The sequence below is a fragment of the Taudactylus pleione genome, unplaced genomic scaffold, assembly GCF_031769625.1.
Source record: "Taudactylus pleione unplaced genomic scaffold, aTauple2 ptg000038l, whole genome shotgun sequence".
NCBI classification, from domain to species: domain Eukaryota; kingdom Metazoa; phylum Chordata; class Amphibia; order Anura; family Myobatrachidae; genus Taudactylus; species Taudactylus pleione.
The window spans coordinates 5,327,607-5,354,026 of NW_028284440.1; the positions used below are offsets into that span (position 1 = coordinate 5,327,607).

Here is a 26,420-nt window from a genome sequence, read left to right on the forward strand (position 1 = left end):
TGCCGCACAGACACACAAACCTCCCCCACACAAAAAAACCCCAGAATACTTACCTTAAGCATCGATCCTGCGTCCGCTGCCGTCTGCAGCTCCTCGGAACTATGGGAGAGACATCATGACGTCTCTCCCATAGCGCCCGTGGGGGGAGCCGGACTCCGGAGCTCAGGAGTGAGCTCCGGCTGCCGTTGCGGGGAGTTGGGCGCCCGCTGGTAAAATTTCAGCGGGCACCCGGCAAATGGAGCTTCCCTGCGGCGGGGGGGGGGGGGGACCCTTGGAAAACTTGGTTGCCAGGACTAAAATCTTAGTCGCCATGGCAACCTGGCGACCGGGATTTTTCGAGCCCTGGCATAGAGGGTATGTATCCAATTAATGTTGAAGAATTGCTTAACTGGTGCACAATACCCAAAGTACATGCAGCAATTGCAGAGTTAATGACAAGGACAACTATCCCTTTGGAGGATGGAGTAGCATTTAAAGATACTATGGATAGAATAATGGAAAAATAATTTAAAAAGTTGCATATTTCTTCTGGTGTGTCCTTAAAGTCTGGCATAGCTATGGCCTCTGTTTCTCAGGCTTCAAGGTTGTGGAGCTCAGGTATGCATACTGATACAGAAGAATAAATATCTGAGCAATATCTGTTGAGAAATCTGGAAGGCGGTAGAGTATTTTTGAGAGGCTTCTCTGGATGTTGTGACATTTTCAGCCAGATCTATGGCAACAGGAATAGTGGCTAGGAGAGCTATGGCCTCTGTTCTCAGGCTTCAAGGTTGTGGAGCTCGGGTATGCATACTGATACAGAAGAATAAATATCTGAGCAATATCTGTTGAGAAATCTGGAAGGCGGTAGAGTATTTTTGAGAGGCTTCTCTGGATGTTGTGACATTTTCAGCCAGATCTATGGCAACAGGAATAGTGGCTAGGAGAGCTATGGCCTCTGTTCTCAGGCTTCAAGGTTGTGGAGCTCGGGTATGCATACTGATACAGAAGAATAAATATCTGAGCAATATCTGTTGAGAAATCTGGAAGGCGGTAGAGTATTTTTGAGAGGCTTCTCTGGATGTTGTGACATTTTCAGCCAGATCTATGGCAACAGGAATAGTGGCTAGGAGAGCATTATAGTTACATTCCTGGATGGCTGATGCAAATTGTAAAAACGGATTAGCAACGTTACCATATGAGGGATTATTCTTGTTTGTCAGTAGGATTCTATGATACAGAGGATGTCAGGTGGTAAATTCAATCAATTACCACAGGATAACCTAAATAGAAATTTAATTTCCATCCTTAATGCCGCGTATCCACTAGACGATATAATGAACGATATCGTTATCATTCAATTGTTCATTATATTGTCCAGTAGATATGCCATCAACAACCAGCGATGCACACTCCCGCTGGTCGTTGACGTCGCTCATCGTCCGAACCTGCTATCCAACCTGACAATATCGTCAGGATATGCAGGTTCAGGGATGAGGGAGGGTGCCGGCACTGAACAATATATCATTCAGTGTGTATGCTCAGTGTCATTAAGGACATTGAGCACACCACTGCCGGGGAGACACTACACCAGTCATTCCCAACCTCGGTCCTCAAGGCACACTAACAGTCCTGGTTTTAGTGATAGCCATGCTGCAGCACAGATGGTTAAATCAAATTAACTGGGATACTAATTAAGTCACCTGTGCTCAAGTATGGCTATCCTTAAAACCAGGACTGTTAGTGTGCCTCGAGGACCGTGGTTGGGAACCCCTGCACTACACGATATCACTCATGGAGCGAATCGTGTAGTGGATACGTTGCATTGGACAGCAACACAGAGAGGCAAAAAGTTAGACCTGATCACCAATATAATAGAAGGTATTCATCAGGAATGACACAACATTCCTTACGGCAGAACTTTAGGAAGTACAATCCTAGGCAACAATGACTGCAAGCTGCAAGTCCTTCCCCTTAGAAATACCAGTAGGAGGAAGGTTTAGAGTATGCAAAGAGATTTACTTTTTCTGTACAAGACATATGGTATAGAAAATCGTCTCCAGTGGATATCAAATAGAGTTAAAATAAAAAGACAGGAAAGGGACAAATGTGTACAGTCTGTAGTTCCTACCACAAAATTGGAAATTGTTGCAATGTGAGACAGTCTGGAGAAACGAATCAGATTACAAGTGATGAGACCAGTGCCTGTTGCAGAAAAGGAAACCGTTTTTTATTGACGTCTCTTCTCTTTCTGGTAAAGAAACATCAGGAGAATTCAGAACTGTTCTAGACCTAAAAGATGTGAACAAATACATTTGCACGAGGCAATTCCGTATAGAGACCCTAAAATCAATTATAGCAGGCATAATGAGAGAGGACTTTTTAGCCTCCAATAGCTTTAAAAGATGCTTATTTCCATTTACCAATAAGCAAAGACTGTCAGAAATATCTGAGGTTTTGTGTAGCGTGAAAACATTTCCAGTTCACCTGTCTTCCTTATGGTCTGTCAACTTCTCCCAAGGATGTTTACAAAAGTTTTAGTAACTATGATGGCACATCTAAGGAAACAGAAGATTGCAGTGTGTGGGCTTATCTGGACGACATATTTATTTCCGGAACAACCTTACAAGGCCATTTAGATCAAACTATACAGTTCCTCCAGATTCATGGTTAGATCATAAATTGGAAGAAAATCATTTAGACCCAATACAAAAAAATCCAGTACTTAGGGGTACAATTAGATAGCCAGAAAAATTAAATCAAGCTTTCGGAAGAAAGATGCATGAACATTTTGGAAATTAACCAGGTATGTGATAAAGACGACGAAATACAATTGCAAATGGGATTGAGACTATTAGGAATGATATCATCGACCATAGATATAGTCGAGAGCTGCAATGGAATGTATTAACTTACTGTACGTACGGAAAAACATGCCCTTTTACCATCATATGCGACTGAAACAAGCCACAAAAAAGTCCCTAGATTGGTGGAAAAGTGTAAATCTGGAGACCAGATAAACATCACTGTTACAGCCACAATACCTAATACTTACAACAGATGGAAGTTCGGTAGTGTTACGAATCCCACTGCCTGCTCCATGTGAGACCCCTAGAACCCGGCTAGCGAGATCTTCTGCCAATAACAACCGCCCGTTGTTCCCTTAGAACTGGGATACGTTCACCGGTACTTAGGCGGCCGCCTGGACTTATGCTCGAGGTAGTAGCGGCTCACATGGAGATGCAGGGGAATTCAACAGGTAAAGAATGTACCGTTACTACTGACACAGTTGTATCGATGGTAAAGATGTTGTGAGAGTACAGTTTGGTTTTTTGGGCAATAGCTTGGGAGTCGATGGTGTGGCAGCTGTGCCGATGGTGCAGCAATGGTGCTGACGGCGCGGCATTTATGCCCATGGCGTGGCAATGGTGCTGATGGTGCGGCAGTGATGCCAATGATGCGGCAATTATGCCGATGGTGCGGCAATGGCCATAGATAAACAGTTTATGGTTTAATATTGGCTTTGAGAGCCGATGGTGCGGCAAGTGTGCCGATGTTGGCAGCGATGGTGCCGATGTTGAGGCAATTGCCGTGGATAAACAGTCTATGGTTTGATGATGGCTTTGAGAGTTGAAGGTGCGGCAAGTGTGCCGATGTTGGGGCAATTGCCGTGGATAAACAGTCTATGGTTTGATGATGGCTTTGAGAGTTGATGGTGCGGCAAGTGTGCCGATTTTGGCAGCGATGGTGCCGATGTTGGGGCAATTGCCGTGGAATGAACGTTGGCAGCACGGGAGCTGCTGGATACGGCTAGGAAGCCGTTTGGAGATCGGTTGTAGCACGGAAGCTACTTGGAGTGGCCTGGAAGCCTTATGGTGAACAATGGCAGCACGGGAGCTGCTGAATACAGCCAGGAAGCCGTTTGGAGATAGGTGGTAGCACAGAAGCTACTTGGAGTGGCCTGGAAGCCGTATGGTGAACGATGTCAGCATGGGAGCTGCTGGATACGTCTAGGAAGCCGTTTGGAGATAGGTTGTAGCACGGAAGCTACTTGGAGCGGCCTGGAAGCCGTGTGGGAGTTCAGTAAACCGGAGAACAGGAACAACCTGACTCTGCAGCCAGGCTGAGGGAACTCAGACACTGTATAGTCGGCACAGGTGCAATAGATAAGTGAGTATAAATAGGCTGAAGTCCCAATCAGGTTTGCACTTGTGGAAAACACATCACTTCCTGAAGTGTGCCGATCTCCTAGCAACAGGAAGAACTGGAGTAACCCCGTCCTGTCTTGGCATAGTGTCAGAAGGTGTCAAGTCGTGACCGCACTTGTAACAGGTAGGTTGGGAAGCGCACATGTCACAACATGTAACACAAGGATGGTGCACCACGCAAGAAAGACTGCTATCTTCAAACCTAAGAGAGATGAGAGCAGTTTGGAAGGCAATTTGCAATCCAAGATGTCCTGAAGGGAGCCCATTTGAAAATGTTTTCGGACAATATGACAATAGTAACATATCTGGATCACCAGGGCAGTACCAAAAGTCATGCCCTTAGGAAAGCGCTTTCAAGAATCATTATATGGGCAGAGAAGTATCTTCTCTCCCTATCAATACAGCATGTATCAGGCAAGAAGAACATCATAGCAGACTTTCTAAGCAGAAAATAAATTCTTCTAGGAGAATGGGAATTAAAGATGTGCATATTCCAAGCAATTACAATAAATTTTAGATGTCCAGAAGTGGACTTGATAGCGACAAGTGTGAACACAAAACTGTCACAATTCTTCTCAAGACACAAGGTGTAGATGCTCTTGCACAAAAGTGGAATTTTTCCCTGGGGCATGTAATCCCACAGCTCCCACTGATATACCTCACACTAAGGATAATCAGGGAAGAACGGGCGGAAGTAATAGCAATCTTACCGTATTGGTCCAGAAGAGCATGATTTGCAACAGCATTAGAAATGACAGTGGAAGAACCATGGGTGCTACCAGACAGATCAGACCTATTGACGCAAGGGTCCATTAAGTTATCAAAATCCAGTAGTCCATTTAATGACCTGAAGATTGAGCAGGAAATGTTAAAACAGATGGGTCTTATTGAACAAGCAGTCCAGATTCTGCTACAAGCAGGAAAGAAAAATTCTTCAAAGGTTTATTATAAGACTTAGAACTATGTAATCCCTTTATATAGGAACGGAAACTGAAGCATTAAGAGCAGACATCTCACAAGTACTTGCAATTTTTACATGAGGGGTTTATTAAAGATTTGGCAGTCTCAAATATTAAAGTACAAATCTCAGCCCTCTGTGTGCTGTTGGATAAGAAATTGGTGAAAGATGCATTGATTAAGAGATTAGATCAGGCAATGAAGAGAATTTGTCCACAAATCAGATCTTTCATAGCCCGTGGGACCTGAATCTAATTTTGAAGGGTTTGATAACTGCACTGTTTGTGCCGCTACAGGAAATCTCGACTAGAGTAGTATCTACTTCTTGGGCAAAGAAGGTGAAAGCACCAATTTAAAGACATTTGTAAAGTCGCAGCATGGTGTTCTGTGCATACATTTACAGGTCATTACGCATTGGATCTGTGAGAAGCCTATTTCAGAGATAAAGTTCTTCAAGAACACTTGAATAAAAAAAAAGATTTGATATATAATATAGATAGAGAGAGAGAATATATATATATTCTAATTTTCGATCTCTCTCTATCCAAGAAGCGTCCGGCACTCAATGCCAGGGTGCCCGAACCATCCATCAACACGTATAGAACATATAAACTGCACACAAGGACGGCACTTGGCACTCCTGGTCTTGTCTTCAAAGACTTATATTGTAATAGAAAAAGTTGTCACATCCAAAAAAATTTTCCGTGCCATGTATGCACCTTTGTCAAGACAGTTTACATAACCGCAAAATACACCGATACCTACACGTGCTCCGTTCCACTACCAGGAAGCAAAAAAATGTCAACAAATGCAAAGTATGAAACAACACCGTGCTATATAGATCAGGTGTCCTGGCAGCATCCACTGTTGCCAGGAGATGAGGCTGGTTTCAGCCGCTTCCTGGTAGTGGAACGCAGTAAATGTCGCCCGGGGGACAGCGTGACGTCATCCAGGTGAGCCGCGTCCCACGCGCCCAGATGGTCTTGCTGCTGCACGGGTGAATTTTACGCTCTACTTCAGTGGGATAAGTCTACACATTAGTTGCTGTAGGTATCTATGTATTTTGCTATTATGTAAACTGTCTTGACAAAGGTGCATATATGGCACCAAAACGTTGACTTTTGGATATGACAACTTTTTCTACTACAATATAACTCTTTGAAGACAACCGGGAGTGCCATCCTTGTGTGTAGTTAGATCTATCTATCTCACACCTATCTATCTATCTGTCTCATGATGGCGACACTCTGGTATGAAGTATGACGCAGATGCAGGGATAATAATCCCAACGTTTCAGGTCCTTAATGCAGAGGTTCTCAAACTTGGTCCTCAGGACCCCAAACAGTGCATGTTTTCCAGGTCTCCTCACAGAATCACCTGATTAGCTCCACCTGTGGATCTTTTAAAATGTGTCAGTGAGTAATGAGTACACCTGTGCACCTGCTGGGTGACCTGGAAAATGTGAACTGTGTGGGGTCCTGAGGACCGAGTTTGAGAACCTCTGCTTTAATGCATTGTCCACAGGGTCATCATTGTACCCTGATGACGATGCATTAGACCACAGGTTCTACATTGACGTCATCCCTGATGCCGGCTTTGCGGTTCCTATGGTAACCGCTATGCGACGCAGGTTGGACACGCTGCTTGTACATCAGCGCGTGTGGATGACGATCACCCCCTTCGGCAGCTGCAACAGATGATCAATCACCTGGGTGTGTTAAGGTACCTATTTAAATGTGTTTGTGTGTATGTGTTGCATCCCTGAGGAAAATCTCCAATACAGGAGATTGAAACGTTGGAATAAAAACAGTCTCAATACGTCTTTTTGGAGTCCTGTGAGTGCCGCCTGTTTTATCGTTGGTCTATATCATCGGGGAGCTGCCAGCACCCGGGGAGGGCACCAAGGCAAGTACACATATTACATGTGATATACAAGTGAGTGCCGGCCTTTGGAGATGTGTGTCTGTGTGTGTGTGTGTGTGTGTGTGTGTGTGTGTGTATATATATATATATATATATATATATATATATATATATTATAATATTGACACACTCACAAGCTATCTCTTATATATAAAATTCATTTGTCTGTTTGTTTGTTGATCTGGTTATGCATTTGTACACCCTGCACCGATTAAGATGAAACTAAGGCGAGGTGGTCCAGTTGGTTCCTGTCCAGGTGTCAGGGCGGTTAGGGTCCCGGTCGATCTCCCGTTGGTGACCCTGGGCCTTTGAAGGCCTTCTGGACTTTCCACTGGACGAATTTGGATGAAAACTGGGATGCCTAATAGAGTGGTTGGGGTCCCGGTCGGAACCTCACGGCGTAGTACGTCGGGCAGAGCTTTCACCCAGGGAGCCTGTTCTGGACTTTCTACTGGATGGATTTGGACAACATCACATAATAGAACTTAATAACTTGAAGATATATGCCCCTGCACTGATTGGGATGAAACCAACACGAGGTGGTCCAGTTGGATCCTGGCCAAGTTTTAGGGGGTTAGGGTCCTGGTTGGACCTCCCGTTGCTGTATGCTGGGCAGAACTTTGATTGGGGACCCTGTTCTCAGCCTTACACTGGATGGATTTGGTCGAAAACTACAGAGGGGTGACAATTGGTCTGGGATGTCTAATGGAATGGTTGGGGTCCCTGTCAGACCTCACGGCGGAGTGCGCCGGTCAAAACTTTCACCCAGGGGGCCTTCCACTGGATAGATTTGAATAACATCATATAATAAAACTTGAAGATTTAAAACCAGACAATGCCAGGTACTTCAGCTAGTGTGTGTCTGTGTGTGTGTGTCTGTATATATGTGTGTGTGTGTGTGTGTGTGTGTGTGTGTGTGTGTGTGTGTGTGTGTGTGTGTGTGTGTGTGTGTGTGTGTAAAATATGTATGTGTGTTTGTGTAGGCCTACTTAATTGACCAAGATGAAGATTAAATCATATGGTGGGTAAATTAATGTAGGACTGCAAATCATTCTAAAGTCTTCAGTATTTTTAGGCTTGCCATATAATCTCTTTGATTTGGGAAACGTGAATTAGACCGGTTCTGTGGCTGATTAAAACCAGGTGAAATGGAGACTTGAAGTCACACAGCCACAGAAACTGTGTAATACCCCTTTTTCCACTGTCCAAATAACCTGGGTTATGGCTGGGTCTACCCGGGTCACGATTTGGTGTAAAAGGGTCCTTAAAAAATAACCAAGGTTGAGTGACCTGAGAATCCCACCCTGGTGGTAACCAGAGTCGAAACTAGGAAGGACCTGGGTCCCGGTCTGGTGTTAATGGCGCAACCTGGGTTATCCGACCGGGGTCATGCAAAAAAGCCGCTGATTGGAGCTTCATTAAGCAGTCACCACCTACTTTTTATCACCTCATCTTTGTGAGCCTAAAAACTGCCATTTCTAATGACATACACAGGCTTTGCAGGGCAGACACTGGTTCAGTGTAACCACGGTCCAAGGTGCAGTGTTAACGGGATGTGACCGAACCGTGTTCGAAAAAACACGTGTAGGCCCCGGGTTTTTGGTGGAAAATGGGTGTAATTCATATGTGTCCTGGATTAAAGGGATGTATTTTCAGTGTTTTTATTTTTCACCTCTATAGTTGCAACTGTCCTTGATATTTTGAGATTTCATCTGTAGTTTTTTGTCACTGTTAATATTCTCCTAATATTGACCACTGGCCGAATACTATTTCTCGTTATGTAATTCTAGGATATGTATTTTTCTCTGTGCTGTGTATGTTTTACAGTGGATTTTTACAGTAATCATAAACAGAGATTCATGTAAGTAAAATTGGGGTAGTGAATTTACTATGCAGAAAGCACAGAACCTATACATGTGACATATATAATGCCCCTCTTACACCAAACAAATAACACTGGGTATTGCCGAGGCAACCCAGGTCAACGTTTGGTTTAAAAGGGTCTAAGATAAATTACCCGGGTCGAGTTACCCGGGAATTCGACCTTAGTAGCTACCACGGTCGAACCCGGGAAGGACCAAGGTAATGGCGTGGTGTAAACGGTGCGACGTGGGTTATCCAACCCAGGTTATGCAAAAAAAGTTGCTGATTGGAGTTTGAGTATGCAGTCACCACCCACTTTTTATGATCTCATCTTTGTGAGCCTGAAAAAGGCATTTTCTAGTTACATGCACAAGTTTTGCAGGGCAGACCCAGTAATAACCCGGGTACAAGGTGCAGTGTAAAAGGGGTCAGACCCAGCTATGTAATGGGCTGGAATTGTGTTTTCGACAACCCGGGTCGGACACAGTATTTTGATGGAAAAGGGGTATTATTATTGCAGTGTGTCCACTAAAATTGTTAAAAAGTTAGATTCATTTAATTCTACCAAGCGTCAACTGTGTAATGGTTGTTAAGTCCAAGAAGTGATCACTTAAAGGATTGGTTATAAACTGTAAATAGTGTTTGGATATTGGATACCTGAATATTAAAAATATCTATTGTTTTCTTTAAGTAATGTTAAATACATCTGTAATTTTGTTTTTCTCAACTTAATTGTGTGTTGTTTAAACTTAATTTTCTATGTCAATACCCTAAACAGACACGCCCTGTGACAGAGGCAAGCTGCCAACGTTTTCCCATTGCTATGGGAGCAGTGAACAGATTCTGTTTCTGTTGTGGTGTTTATCATTCATAACATGTTTTGTTTCTGAGTATTTTTATTTTGTTTTAAATAAAATACATCTTGATGTTTAAAGGGAACGCAATAAGTAGTTTTTTTTTTATTTTTTTTAAATATTTTTTAGTCTGTCTAAAGAACATTTACCCTGCTTAAGTAACATTGTGTGCATGGGCATTTTTCCCAACATTAGCCAAATTATTTTTAATATCTTAGCCTTTAGCCCTTGGTGACTGGCACCTATTATGTTTTTTAAAAGGTTACATGGCAAGCATTGCTGTCAGATTCAGGTTGTGTACTAGACTCTATTAAACTTTGCAGTTTACAGCACCTTGAAATTCTCTGCATCAACAAAGCTATTCTGACAGCTAAGGAAAGGAAACACTGACATTGAGACTTTGCAAATAACAAAACAAAATGTGTAGTTCCAAAAACACACTTCTAGCCATAGGAGGCTTCATTATATGCATTGAAATCATTGGGACTAACTATACAAACGGCTCATATTATGTTATTCTCTTCCATCGTGAACTGTCAATTGCAATATAATGATTTTTTTCATATTTCGTTTTATTAAATTAATTTGACTAAATATTGTATATTTGTATCTTGTATTAAATCTGTATTTTTCTTTGCATTGGTGTGTCTTGACCTTTACTTATTCTGCAATACTGGTACAGTATTTAATGATATTCTGTATTAATTAGCACAGTTTCACTTATTTGTGTTAAATCTGCATAAACCCCATATTCTTCCATGTGAGTACAATCTTGATATCATTTTAATTTAATTTTATGCTGGTTTTTAGCTATCTAGCAGCTTGAAAGAGTCTATTTTGCTTAAACTATTGTATGCAGAGAAAGTAAGAATTACTGATATCTTCTGTTTTTTTTTTTTGTTTTTTTTTAAAAGAAGCAATGGATGCAGATTAAAACTATGTGCTGTTTGCATAATCCATTTAATTTTTTCGGTGATCGCATACCAGTACCACCTTTTCTTTGTAAATACAGGAAAATTGTCAGTTGTTTTTTTTTTTTAGCAGAAAGTAATCTGTATTTCCTTTTCCACATTAAGATGCCTTGTTGCCCATTGAGTAGTAGTTACTGACATTTTGTATTGGCATATATTTACAAGATTGGTTCTTCTTGAAGTCTTTTAATGTACTTGCCACAAATATATACTTTCCAGTAATTTGAGGCAATTGGTAAAGTAGCAACTAATATTTCCAATCTAATGAAAATAGAAATTTACTTTATTGCCATAATATTGAAATTTACAGTATTGGTAAAATAATGGGGTGTTTTAATGTGCCATTATTGTGCAATTACAAGGATGTGTAGAAATAACATATTTTAATCTCACATTTTTATTTTGATAGGTTTTTAAATTTCACTTTACAAGGTTTAGAGCACATCTAGTATTTGGAGTTTGTACACACCATGATTTATTTTTAGATACAGCAAGCTCATGGTGAACACTGCTCCACTTGTACTGCAGATATAGTTAGTTGAACCTATAAGGAAAGTGGGCGACAGTGCACACATGCATTTCAAGTTCTGTGAACCCTACTTGCAATTCTCTGGAAAAGGGAGTTTGGACCAAGTGTACCTTACGTGCAGAGGTGTATGTACTTGTTCTTCATTTCCTGATTGTCCAAAGGTCCCCAGTTTTGAAATGGCTGGGATAGAGCAATCTGTAACCAGATCAGAATGTTCTCAGCAGTACTAACTTTTTAAATACATAAGTTTGATTGTATAATCTGTCCACATGTTACTATGTGAAAGGAGTATAGGTTATTTATGCGAAAAGGACAATGGACATAAGTTTAAAATCACAGATTTGGCAATAGATATTCAGAGGGGATGTAGCTGGCATCCCGAAGGTACGGTAAGTATCAGGCTTTAGGGTGGAGGGTTATGGTTAGGGTGCGGGGTTAGGCATTATGGGGGAGGGTTAGGCACTAGGGGGATGGGTTACGTTTAGTGTGCCAGGAGGGAGGGTTAGGTTTAGTCACCAGGAGGGAGGGTTAGAGATAAGGGTTAGTCTTGCATTCTTTCCTTATGGCAGGATCCCGCTGTCTGTATTCTGACCAGCGCCATCCCGACCGCCAGGATCTCATACCCAACGCATTCAGAGCATAGTCTACCAACAGCACAAAGATGTATTGATGTATTTGCCAATTCCATCACAGCTGCAATCATATTTTGCTTCTCTGCCCAACCCCCAAGGGGGGGGGCCTTTCTGTTCATTCCATACTAATCACAATGTGCCAGCTATTGCAATGGCAAAATCATTGCCACCTATGAAGAAATCTCCTCTCACGAGATCCACTAAATTATTTCCCTCTTGTTACTGAAGATATTTTCACACCAATTGTTTCCTCTTCCCATCAACCTGTACCCTCAATCTTATTGCATCAGCTCCCAAACGCTTTCTCCACTGGTACCTTCAATTTCGCTTCTAACTAATTTCTTCTTTGCTCAAGAAACCTTCTATACCCCCCTTACTTACAAACTACTTAAGCGACTTGTATACAACACCTGATCCACGTTCTATCCTCTCACTTTATTTTCAACACTGTAATCTGGCCCTCTGCACTTTTTTCCAAAATGGCTCTCACTGAAGTGATCAATGAACTAAGTTAAAAGGTATTCTCTCCCTCCCCCTCTCTTTGACCTCTGTTATTTATGTTAAGGCAGCCACTTTCTTCTCTTTGACACCTTTCACTCCCTTGGTCCTTGAAGCACAGTTCTTTTCTGGTCCACCTCCTACCTTTCTGAATGTTCCTTAAGTGTCTCTATTTCTAACTCATCCTCTCCTCCACATCCTCTTTCTGTTAAGGCTCTGTTCTTTGCCCTCTTTTTACTGCTTCTCTTTGTGAAGTTCTATACTCCTTCTGACATCTACTACCACCTCTATCCCGATTGCACATAAATCTCCCTCTCCTCCCCCACCTCTCTTCTTCTATGTTATCCTATGTGTTAAACTGCCTTGATGCTATCTCCTCCTGGATGTCCCAATGCTCCCTAAAGCTAAATGGGGCCGATTCAATTCATATTTGATCTTATGTATGCCAATCACTAGCTTTCCAATGAACCTCTATAATGTGCTAGGAAAAACTAGCAATATTGCTGGCCGCAATGTGCATTTACGGAATGGCACATCGCGTCCATCACTTTTTAATTAAAATTCCCCCAGTAATGGATTATGATGATGTGATGCTTCTGTCAAGCTGATGCCTGAAGATTGTGGTGTCACTTCTCCAATCCTAAACTAAGGTAGTAATGGTCAGGTTTGCTTCTGTTATTTGTATCAGTAGAAAATCACATTTTCAACTGACACTAATCTATTTTATAGTTTTAGTAATTATACCATATAGTCTATGTAATCAATGTCATGAGCTGTGATTCAATCCAGGATACCTAACTATATTAAAGAAAGTAGTAGAATGCATTAGATAATTTGACAGGTTTACTATAGTCCATTGATACTTCTAAAGGTGACAAGTCTCAGTAATGCACTACATGCTGTGGTAATGGGCTTACCATCGAATATCACTCCGATGTCCAGATTACCAATCATATTTGTTTGTTTAGTCAGCAGGGCAATTTTGCAGCATAATCGTTTTTTTTGTAACAACTTTATTTTTTTCTGGTAAAATTATTTAATCTGTATTTTTTTTTTATTCTGTTTTACAGGTAGTTTTTGACCAGGAAGGGGTGTTCATACATTCTTCTTGTGGAAAAATGGAAAATCAGGACAGCTTAATACCAGGAACATTGTGTGTGATAGAAAAGGTATAGTGATTTTTCATATTGCTATAAAATATAAATGGTCATTTACAGATTGCACATCAAGTTGTAAGTGTTTTGGTAGCACCGAGATCTGCATAACCACATCTACTTATGGGGAAGCCTACATGCAAAGATTATATTTAATTTAGTGGGAGAAGATTATTAAATAAGATTCAGACTGGAGAGGGTTCTTTTATGTGTGAATGCCCTGCATAGTGGTGGCCACAAAACCTGGTTCTTCACAGAAAATGACTTGTCCTCAGAGGTACCTTAGATCACACCTATACTTTATGGTGTTTTTCCACCTTCCAATATTTCTACCAACTTGGCTAAAACATACTTGAACTATAGTTCGCCTGCTCTTATACACACGCTATTAATTTAAGACAAATTAGGCTTGGCCATGTGGTATTGTAGGAGGAAATGTGAAAGTTATGAATACGGTCATTGGAAAGCACCAGTAGACCGGCAGGTATGTGCCTATAATAAATGGTGGTAAAATGAAAAAGATGAATTTACACTGTAAATATTGACTCTTTGCATAAACATAATGTAATTGTCAATAAAAGCCTTTGACACTTATGAAATGCTTGTAATATTATTTCAGTATACCATACTAACATCTGACAAAAAGGTCTAAAAACACTGAAGCAGCAAACTTTGTGATAAGCAATACAGGTGTCATTCTCCAAACTTTTGGCCATGGCTGTCTATTACATACATGTCATTTAATTTCAGACAATTACTATGTAATAAGATATACCAGATAAGAAGTTATGTGCAGTTATGAATTTGTGTTTCTACCATTTTTTTTTTGCTAATCTTGGTAGATAAAATGACTAGTTTTAATTTAATAGGCACATAACTCAGCTGTTTACATTCTACGCATCAAGCCATTAGATTATTATGCTCTATGTGGTTAACTAGATTGAAAAATACTTTTTTGCAGTAGTGAACAAAACTATTCCTAGTGACAGAAAACCCTGTGTGTAGTAATTGTGCCACATACATAATGTATGATGGATAGTTTGAATAGTATTTTGGTTTGGAGGTTGTTTCAAAAAGGAGAATGGCTTTAAGAAAATGTTTTAGGTTTGATGGGAATTTTATAAATGGGATGAAGGTCAGAAGATTTTCTTGGAGAAGTACGAAGATGAGATGTGAATGTTTATAAGTAGCCACTGCAGGAATTGGCACATAATTGGCGCCCCCTCTTTGCTGTCCTCCTCCCCCAAGTTGCTGCTCCGGTCTCGCGACACAGAACACCCATCACTGCTCTACCCCAACATCTGTCCCCCATTCTGATACCATGCATTACCCGACGGCTGGGCCTCCTCTCCTAAAGAACAGCCTTACACAATTATTACGTAGATGTATGGTGTGGAGGAGAAGAAATATTGGGCCTGATTCATTACCGATCGCAACTGCGATTACGCACGCAGATGGACATTTGTTGAGTTCTGTGCATGAGTATGCATCGCAGTGTAAGTGGACGAAGGTCGCACTGCGATCGGACTGCAATTGCAGTGACTGTGCAGACCCAGCTCAGATTTATTGACAGGAAGTGACCGTTTGGGGGTGGTGACGGGGAGTGGTCAGCGAAACGCAGGTGTGTCAGTGCATTTGAATGCCGTTGCATGACCGTGCGTAAATTAGCCACCTCGATGGTATATTCAACTTAGAATTTTTTACTGCGTGCGATGAGGTTCGCAATTTCTCAGTAAGGTCAGACTTTGTGCAAGTGTGCTTAAGGCTCCGATTGTACTCTTACCGATGGTTTTGCAGACTTGCAAAGTATTACGGACGTGTGTAAGGTAAAGTGGGCGTCCTTATGTTAGGCTGCAACGGCATTGCGATTGCAATCATTAGCATATTTTCGCAGTGGGACTGCGTGCGTAATCGCAGCTACGTTCGCAATAGCGATCCGTAATGAATCTGGCCCATTGTTTGCAGAGGAAGGCTAGAAGAAGGTAACTGTTTTCCGTGAAAGATGTATCTTCAAGGTTATATTGTTCATATTTATCCATATGCTACAATCTGTGTAAATAGGTTGCGACCCATAACAATTAATTAGATTTTCTATCATTTTCTAATCTGCGCTAGGATAATTACAACAGCTAGTCTGGTTGTTTTGTATGTTATGTGATAAATGTGTATGCACAATGGGTTTTTTATTTTTGATTATAGAAGAGTATTGCTAAATAAAATTTTATCTCACATTTTGAAACTTAAAATTCAGTGATTAGGTAGCACACAATGCAAATAAAATAAAATGACACCTATAAACTGCAACTTACATTATTGTGTTCTTCTGTTGTTTATTAAGGATGTGGAAGTCATAGTAGATTGGAGACCTCTTGAAGAAACGTTGGATTCATCAAATATTCTTTGTGCTGTAAAGGTAATTTATTTGCTGTATTGTATGTATGAAGAGGGCGCGACAAACAGGATATTCAGTGTAGGAGCAATATTGTTAAGTGCTGGGGGGTATATTTACTAAAGTGTGGTTTTTAGAAGTAGAGTTTTTGCCCATAGCAACCAATCAGATTCTACTTATTATTTAACTATCACCTTCTTGGAGATAATAGCTAGAATTTGATTGGTTGCTATGGATCTCCAAGAAGGTGCTAGTTAAATGATAAGTAGAATCTGGTCACTATGGGCAACAACTCCACTTCTAAAAACCTACACTTTAGTAAATATACCCCTTAGTGTCTTTAGCGTGGTCTTCCCTACACACTTGGCAATATGTTACCGAATCTGGCCGATTCCGACGCATCGGAACGACAGATCGTGTAAAATATGCCCAAATCGTGAGTACCCACTCACGATCAGGATGCGATTCGCTTCCCCGCTGATCGCACATCGCATCTTAAGATCTGCCCTGCTGTAGGGCAGATCTGACAATCTCAGTCACAATGCACTGGAAAAAGAAGGATGCACGATAGACCGTTTGTCACATTGGACACATTTTTACACCAAATCGTGTGCAGGAGTGCCGGGGAGGAGTTTCAAGGGAAATCGTAGACATCGTGGGATCGTGTGCAGATCGCCAAGTGTGTAGGCACCTTTAGATGAAGAACATGTGGAATGGAAAAATATTTCTGCAGAATAAGATGAGAAACAGGGGGTAATGATTTTATGCAGAAAAAAGTGAAAAGGAATAGAATATCTATATTTGGGAGTATCATACTGAAGCACTAAAAGAGGAAAGTAAATATATTTATTACAAAAGTAGAACAGACAGGGACCTGTCTTTTACATGTATATTTTATTAGCAGTAAGTATTTCAGTTCAGTAGGTTCAAATTTAGTATGCAAGTCTGTGCCATGTGACAAGTCATGAAAGGAGGCAGCTTGCAGAAAATAAAACAAGTATATCATACTTCTATGTAGTTACTTTATACATGAAGAAAAGCAATACTTATTATTATTATTATTATTATTATTATTATTATTATTATTATTATTATTATTATTATTATTATTATTATTTAACATGTTTTAAAGCACATGCTTACTGAACTATGTGGCTAAACAGTAAGGAACTGTTTGTAGATGAGTCTTCAGAGGAGGATTCTTCAATTTTTACTGTATAGATTAGAATATTGTAGGTGAGGTTAATTAGATCTGTATGATTTGCTTCTCACTTGAAAGGATTTGTTAATATATAAATGTTTATTATTGTGAATATAAATGTTTATTTTAGTTTAATTCCCAATTCCTATAATGTCCTGCCTACCCCTATTCTCTTGGCTGTAAAGGGCGTTATTCATAAGCCCTGCCAGAAAAACATAGGGGTCTATTTACTAAGACGCTGCGTTAATGCCACTCCTGCTTCGCCTGCTACCACTGAGAAGCAGGAGCCGGCTATCGCAGCACTTACTAAAAATAGACCAGCCGAGGAGGGTGAACGTTGTCACCCCCTTGGTGGTAACAGCTGAGATTCCCTTCCCCTTACAGCCCTGTGTGACTCACCATCTCCGGGCTCCAGCCGGCGGCAGCAGCAGCGACTTTTTTTTTGTCCAACAAACGTTATATAAAAACGGCCAACCTGACACAGCTGAAGTCCTGCTTCTCCAGTGAGGAGAAGCAGATAACGGCAGCTACAGGAGGCGATATCAGCGCTGGAGAAGTCAGTAGACGGTAAGAGACATCTCCTCTTAGTAATACCTGGGACACTTAGCGCTGCCAATGGTGTTTATGGCAGTGCTAAATGCCCCAGGTCCAGTGTGATATTGTAGCCTGCACTTAGCGCTGGCAGGCTACAGGCAGAGAAAATCCCTTTAGTACATACTGAGAAGCGGTATGTGCAGGGATTTTCTCTGCCTTTAGTGTTTTTACCCCTTTTCTCCCCTTAGTTACTCTACTAACAACCTGCCCTGTTTTTGACCCATTAGCTGTGTGAGCTGGTCTTCTATGGCCAAATCTTTTCTAACCTATAGACCTGTAGCATTGGTTCTACAGGACTCAGCTCATAGAGTTCTGCAATCATATAATAGCGACAAGACACTTTACTAACCATGCAGTGTCTAATATATTGTAGCAGGACTCCATGAGAGGAGTCATGCAGTGCAGATGCTTCCCTCTCCATCCCTAATCCTGTCTATTGACCAGAAGAGCAGCAGGCAGTAAAGATTGTCTGATGAAGCTTATGAGCTGAAGATAGGTCATGCAGTTAATGGCTAACTATGTTTCTCTGGCAGGGCTTCTAACTAACGTCCTCCACAGCCAGCTCACTAAAGGGCAGAGGTGACATTTTACAAAGTGTAGATTTAAAGAAAAATATTTGAAATGTATGTTTTTGCCTTTGTTAGTTACACTTGACTGTGCTAGATTAAAAACTGTATTTTACAGTCCAAGTGGTGTCTAATTTTTGTTCCAGTACAAAATCTGTTCAGGGTTGCCCATACGGTTTATATCTGCCCTCTTTTCTATTTTGCCTGCACCCAATGACTCGTGTCTTTTCCTCTCTTTGCGCTTTATTTATGAAGCCCACTGTCGATGTTGAGTGACAGCTCGCCCCCTTTGGTGGGCGGGCCTGGGGGGGTGGCTGCCAAAACGGAGGCGTTCCCATGAGAACGCCTGCCGTTTGGGGGCGGCCCCACTGACATCACGAGTGATGTCAGTGGAGAGATTCCGGCTCTGTTTGAGCCGAAATATCTCTGGGGCTTGCGGCCACGAGACCCTACCACAAGGGTCTCGTCGCAAGCCCGATGGTCTTGACCATCGCGACCATCATCATGGCACTGGTAATGTAAGCGTCTGCATCCCCACCGCCGGGATGCCGAACGCATACCTCCTTGAAAATGAGGGAGAGGTGGCAAGTGTGCTCTTGTCCATTTCTATATGCCTGCTGCCAGCCCCTTTGGTTTCTGCCTACCTCATTCTCCAGCCCAAATTTCTTTGAAGTCACTATCTTTACTGTATTCATGTAATCTTTCATAATCAGTCCTCCCCGTACTGCAGGTATTGGTGTCTTTTAAATTCTAAGAAGACTTGTGTGGTGACATAGTTAACTCTAATTTAAATACTTCCATATATACTTTGCTATCAGTTTTACTGCATTGGAGTGATAGATCCTCTTGCTGCGTTTAAAGCAATTCCCCTATACTTCAGCCCTGATCAGTGGATTGGGTTTTAATAAGACCCTATGATTTTGGGTTGGTCATCCCAAATCCACTGTAGCCCACTATTGATACACATTTGAAGATAATTTGCAACTATTTAGATATCCTAAATGCGCCCAGCATCACCAGACATACAGTATATAAGGGCATATTCAATTGGCCGCAAGGTTTACAACAAAAACAATTATGCAGACTTCGCAACCAATTTTGGATTACCGCGGGTATGTGAGCTCCCGTGGTATCAAATTAAACAATATACAAGTGGGGTTTTCTGCTTTGAAAACCCTGCGGTGCGAGTAAGAAGAAAAGAAAATCTCGCCTGCTTTGGATGCTCCGCTGTCATCTGTGCCCAACTGCTGCATCCTCCGACCGCTGAACTGGTTCCTGCACTCCCCTGCATGAAGAAGGAAGACAGCCAGAGAAGGTAAGTGTAGAGTAGTGTGTGTGGGGAGGGGATGCAGGGTAACCGCGGAAGTGTGTGTGGGGGGGTGCAGGGTAGCGGTGGTAGTGTAGTGTGGGCGGGGAGGGTCTTGCAGGTGAGAGGTGGTGCAGGGGTAGTATGTATTTGTCATGTGCCTGGCCGTTCCCTGAAAGCTGACTTCGACACTGGAGGAGTAGGCAGCTCTGCAGAAGGTGAGTCCGTAAGGACTAATTAAGCTAATTGGAAACCTCCAATTGCTTAATTAGTTATTAGGGGAGCGGTTGTCGCAGGGGTTCCAGAGCAATTCACAACTGTTTTTCCTAAAAATATGGATTTTAGGAAAAATAATTTGTGCTCTAGGGCTGTGAAAAAATTCCTTGCCACCCAAAAATGTAAAAACTCCGCTCCCAATTGAAAACTGTAGTAAAAACCCAGCAGGGGCAACATTTTTGCTATTCTCATACCTAATTGAATATGCCCCATAGGGTGGTATTTAATATACATTTTTTCTTTTTAGTAATCATTATTTTAATGAATTTATCTTGTTTATTTCTAGGACTCAAGCTCAGTTGTAGAGTGGAATCAGACTCCAAAAGAGAGAATTGTTGGTCGCACTGAACATCAGAACAGCTATGAAGCAGAGTGGGATATGGTCAACACAGTTTCTTTTAAGAAAAAGCAGTTTGCAAATGGGGGTCTGTATTAAGAAGCAGAAAGCAGAATCTGTAACATTTAAACAGTTTACCATTTCACTCTATTTTAGTAATAATTTGCCATCACACCAAGTTGAATATATTTGCAAAACATTTTGTTTTTGGGGCAATGTTTTCGTTAGAATAGCTAGTTTCCTGCTGATTAAATTTAAAGCATTCCCATTGCTGTGATATACATTTGTCAAAAATATTAATATGTGGCCATTTTCTTAGGGTAGTATTTTCTTATTACTTTGATGTTCTCCTTTGCTAAATCTTGTGCCTTATGTCATTTGTAGTTATTTATTTTACATAAATCCTCTGTGGGGGGAATTGAATTGATAGCGATGTTGTTCAGCTCCGAGAAATAGTGTCTGGAGCTATTAATTGGCCGCGCTCTAAACCCGTTACTAGAAGATTTCTACTTGCAACCTCTAGTGGTACGCGCGGAAATCCGACTAAACTATTGTCCGATGCTAGTTGCGGGCTTAGCACGTTCCCTAACAGCATCACGCCTGGCACTTAAGTCGGAAAGTACTGTTTACTACAACTAAACTCCCTGGCATTAGGCACGGTAACTTGGATCTACAAATTTAAGTGCCGGACACAATGCAGACAATTGAATATCTCCAGGCACTCATTCCTGGGGCTGTTCATTGAGTTCTCCCCTTTGTTACTATGTTCTCTTGCCCTTTAGCAGGTTATGGGCATGTTCCAGAGATGAACGCACTGCAGATATTTAGGCAGTTGAGCGATTATCTGTAAGTTGCGCATGTATCAAGGCACATTACCATAGTCTCTTGCAGCAACTTTTAACTCGCAGCGTGATTGACAGTCGGGGAATGTTTGTGGGAGGTAACTGGGAGTGACAGCAAAGAAAGCAGGCGTGTCGCGACTGTTTTTTGGGGGCGTGTCGCAGTCTGTGCCTGCAATCCCGTAAACAGTAAAAGTAGCTCCGGCGTCTCTGTTCCTGTGTAACCTTAGGATTGCTCAGAACTGCGATAATCGAATGATCTGAGTACCTATGCTGCATCTTTGTATGCAGCTGCTTGGACTTGCAAAGTGCTGGTTTATAGAATTGGAGATGTTGCCCATAGCAACCAATCAGATTCTACTTATTTATTTAGCATCTTCTAGAAGATAATAGCTAGAAACTGGTTTGTTGTTATGGGTTACTTCTCCACTTCTATAAAGCTGCACTTTAGTAAATATACCCCTCAGCATTTTTTAATATCACAAACTGATCCTAACATTGTAGTGGAAATAATATGCTTCTAGTTACACTTTGCAGTTCTGTTTTATATTCTCTATTGTGGTTTTAATGGTATTTTAAGGTCTCTATTTTGCCAAATAAATAAATAAAATAATTAACAGTGTGAACTAAGTAATGAGAATTGTTAAGGTAATGCATAAATACAACATGAAGATTAACTTTTTCTTTGTGTGTTGTTTGATGCGGTTATATAAAAAAAGAAGTTGCACTTACTGTGAATGCAATGGTTCTACCAGGCTTCTAAATAGCTGTAACTGTCCCATGGCCCAAGTCTTTATTCTCTTTCTTCTTTGCCCATTACCACCCCCATGGTAATTAACTTTCCATTTATGCCAAAATAAAGACAAAGGAGAGTGGTGTGAGAATCTTACAGCCATTGCTGGCAGTTCCAGCAAACATTACATCCACGGCAAATATATAATTTTGTTTCTTATATTATATATTTCTTTATTTCACGCTTAGTTGTATTCCAGAAACCAAGTAGCCACTGTACCTAAGATTTCCTGCTAGCACGGTGTCACAGGGGTTTGTTTACAAAGTGACGACAATGCTTTTAATAGCATACATGGGGTGTGTTAGTAAATAAATCCCACATGCAGAGGGAACCATGCATTCGCTTACTCCACAATGTGCAAAAACCCAGTGTGATGAACCAAAATTTTGATTAATTTTCCCATAAGACCTTCTTCAAGTCTTCAGTACACCACTGGCAGTGTTTCATGGCCTATGCAAGCCTCCTTTTTCATTTGTTTTCAGTTTTTAAATTCCAGTAGTTTACTGCTTACCTTTGTACCGTTTAAGGTTATTCACTGGGCTTGAATTGTTTCAATTTCAATTAAAACTGGAAAAAGAGGGTGTTCTAAAAGTTTTAGCCAAGCCAAAAGAACAGTGCAGAGCTTTCAGTCCTGGCTTACAATAAGTAAAATAACCATGGGTACTGTCTAATATAAATGTAAGGGGGAGGGTATAAAATGAGAAAATAAAGTATTTTAGAATGAGAGCCCTTCAAAAATATTAATACTTACATTTACTTCACTGTTTTTTTCTTAACTAAAAAATTTAATCTCACAAGTATTGCTGTCTGTATTTCTACAAGTGATAAAATAAAACATTTGCATAAACATTTTTATTATAACTCTTTGTTTTTGAAATTTTGAAAATGTAGTTTTTCCTTTACTTCATTTTCTCTAAATAAACATATTAGATCTTCATTATATTTGAATGTTTGTGCACTTGCAACAAAGAGCTCCCCTGAATCTTGTTAACTGAACTCATTCATCTACTGTGTTTAGAGGGTCACTCAGTCCACATGTCAGAAAAATAAACTGGGTCCAGAAACATCTGTAGTGACAGCTGGAAATTCTCCTCTTTAAAATTGTGGGTATATATTTTTTTTTTTTTTAGCTGACTAGCGGACATTGCTATAACCGATTGTAGCTTCCTACTTAATGTTTATGCAGGTTTCATGTCTTTGTTGTTAAATGCCACTCCATCTTTATCATGCTCTTTTTTTCTCTAAACTTTTAAGGTGTTCAAAGTCCTATAAATGTCCAGAGCAAATGGTCATTCCTCTTCAGCTTGACCGACCTCAAGTCAATTAAACAGAACAAAGAAGGCATGGGGTGGTCTTATTTTGTTTTCTGCTTGAAGGATGATGTTATCCTTCCAGCTCTCCACTTCCATCAAGGAGGAAGTGAGCTTCTGCTTGAGTGCCTTGAAAAATATGTGGTGCTGTGTGAGTAAGTATAATACTTTAGGCTCTTTTCTGTTCTATTTGAATTGTAGAATATATAACTATTATTAGAGCATTCACTACAGAATTGAAAGTTTTCTTGCTGTACTTTTATTAGAGTAGTAATATCTAATCTCAAAGAGACTGTAACCCTATATGTTATTTTTTTAATTGCCGTGGCAGTATTCAGAAATGGCTAAATATAGGAAGTTAGTGCATATACATTGATTGCACCTACCATATGCATTCGCCACTGTTAGGCACTGGAAAATTGTTATATATATTCATTAAGAGCATAAGGCAGAACTGAAAAATGTACCTGTAAGCAGGACATGTCCCACAAACACTTGCCTTTATTTTATTTAAAAATAACAATATATGCTTACCCTTTCGATGGCTGTTTTCAGCTGCTTTTCTCTAGGACAGTAGTGAGTAACCTGCAGTACAGTAAGACTTTGCTCAGCTTGAACTTATTCTTTGCATTTTTATAAAGCGGAGAAATAGATTTAATGGGAGTATATGATTTCTGCATCATGTGATCTTCTTTGCACACAGTAGGGAGGTCAGGTAGCACATCTCATTGGAGGAGGAGGGCATGGGGTTTGTTCTTCACTACATGCTCTCTCACTCCTCCGTTCTCTGCAGTCTCCAACTCCGGGTTAAAGATCTGAATTTTTTTTTTTTTGTTACTAAAGTTTACTAGATTAGGTAGCAGTTGAGGACATATGGAGGAAGTCCAAAGGTCATGTGGTGAGGTGTGCGTGGAATATGGGGATCATATGAGGAACTTAGAGGAGAACACATCTGAAATCTTGTAAAAGCATTTGAAGGTCTGAATGGCATGTGGTGGAATTTTGGATCATGCGGGTATAATGTGTGAGCGTTTTTGTATGAGTGATGTATGATTGCTGAGGTTATTTTGGTGCTGTTTTGTAAGGTTGGAAGACTATAGGAGGGTAGTCCTTTAAGTATGGATACACTGTATAAATAGATGTGAACCAGTGCTACACCTATTCAGTGCTGCACTCAATGTGATGGAGATGGAAATAAATATGCTACACAGACTAATATAATCCAATGTGCTTGGTATGTATTTATTTATTGTAAAAATCAGGGTCACAGATGCCCTTATATATTGATTTGTAGAAGTGCACTGTTCTGAGTGAGTATAGATACCTATGAATAAACCTTGACTGTAGGTATCGATAGGGTATTGGTCTCAGAGTCAATGTCCTGGGTGTGTAATAGGTATTCTATAATATTTAAGAAAAATGTGGACTGTTTATAGTCACCAATGGTCTTTCTGTTATATAGATGGTGAATGTCTGGTGGTGTACGCGGGGTGTTGAAAGAATGTGTCTGGCGGGGCGGCGTCCCGTTTCCCCCAGGTGCACAAACTTAACCTCAGCGTCCTTTTCCGCTCACCTCCCGGTGGGCGACATCCACTTCTTAGGTCTTCTGTCTTCCGGTGAGCGGAAAAGGACGCTGAGGGTAAGTTTGTGCACCTGGGGGATACGGGACGCCGCCCCGCCAGATTCGATTAGGTAGCAGTTAAGGACAAATGGGAGAGGTCCAAAGGACATGTGAGTGGCCTATGGAGGTGGATGTTAGAGTGGAACACATGTGGGAACTGCGGGCGCTTGGGGAGTCGGGATGCTTGTTGGGGCATTTTCTTATAAGTAGAACGTCTGAGTGGCATGTGGTGGAATGTTGAATCATGTGAGTGTAATGTGGGCATTTTAGTATGAGTGATGTGGGATTGTAGGCTGGACGTATAAGGCAAACGGATCCACATACTGCAGGTTTAAACCAGCTGCTGGAAAAGCATGTGCTGTAGAAGCTACAGCACTGACCTGCAAGTATATTGTACTGTATTGGAATGGAAAGTATCGTGCCCTCCCCTCTTATCCCTGTATTCAATTAGAAATCGGCTAAAACGGGACCCGGCGAAACTGTAACATGAGAAAAGTACTGTCAGATTTGGGGAAATCAGCCTGACACCCCCCAAAAGTTGCACTGTCTTTGGGGATCACTATAGATACCCCCGAATAGGCCTGCTGAAGGTATTTGGGGTACTTAAGTGATCTCAATAGCTGCTATTTAGCGTCTTTGCATAAGTGGTGAAGAATAGCATTTAGCATTTTTTTTTTGCAGAAAATAAGTAGTCCCAGCAAATTTGGGGCACATGAAAATGGGTGCTAGCATATTTTAAAGTTGCTAAAGTGAACTTTTAAAAAACGAAAAAAATCCACCGGCCACAAACTTAAAAACACCTGGAGCATACTTAGCGCCCCAACGGGAGTATTTTTTAAACCTTTTTGGATGCAGTTTACCTTTTGGGGGACTATCCCAAGGGTGCAGGGTGGTTTTCCAGTGTTTGCACCCAAATCCCCAATTCTGTACTTTTTTTCGACACCTATTCATAGGCGAAACTTTTTCGCTGGTTCCTTTGCATTGCGTTTCTGCACCGGCGAAAAGTCACCAGAATTGAATATGGAGGAAACTTTTCGCATGGCGAAATGACGTCACTCGCGAACCTTTATCGCCGAAAATGGCTTTTCGCACCTAATTGACTATGTTCCATAGACTATGTTTTATGTTTTTACACATGCACTGTGCTCCTTGCTAGCTATTTGTACATAACTGGCTTGTCTGTGAGTATGTGGCTGGAGAACAATGGTTTGTCCACAAATGCACCTTGCAGCAGTGATTGTTGCATTACCCTGAAACATGTATATTTTATTTTTAAATCTCTTGTGCATTGCTGTCATCCATCATCCTCTCTTCTTGTTTTGTATCTTTATCTGTTGACCAGGGGTTCCTAAAGGGGCAATTCTCCTCTAATAAACTAATTTGGTAGGGGTCTCCCACTGATATTCCATTTCAATCATATACTAGCAGTACTAAAAGTTTGAAAAAGGGAGGGTTTTCTGTATTTAGGTCGGGATCAGAAAATCATTGAAATCCAACATGCCTGGGGATCGGGGTATTGGCCCAATACAGATGTATGGGGGCCATTACTCAGATGGCTGATGGTCTCGCAGTTGAACCAATGGCTGCGCCCTCGGATGCAGATGCGGATCACACAAGCAT

The 26,420-nt window shown here is 41.1% G+C and overlaps 1 protein-coding gene across 1 annotated transcript in view; it reads left to right on the forward strand.

The window, feature by feature from the left end:
• TBC1D15 (TBC1 domain family member 15) overlaps window positions 1–26,420 on the forward strand; it is a 141,404-nt gene that overhangs the window by 23,114 nt on the left and 91,870 nt on the right. The window contains exons 2-5 of the mRNA XM_088452537.1: window positions 13,485–13,583; window positions 15,907–15,981; window positions 20,187–20,325; window positions 23,124–23,334. Coding sequence (XP_088308663.1) covers window positions 13,485–13,583; window positions 15,907–15,981; window positions 20,187–20,325; window positions 23,124–23,334 — 524 coding nt within the window. The remainder of the gene's footprint in view (window positions 1–13,484; window positions 13,584–15,906; window positions 15,982–20,186; window positions 20,326–23,123; window positions 23,335–26,420) is intronic.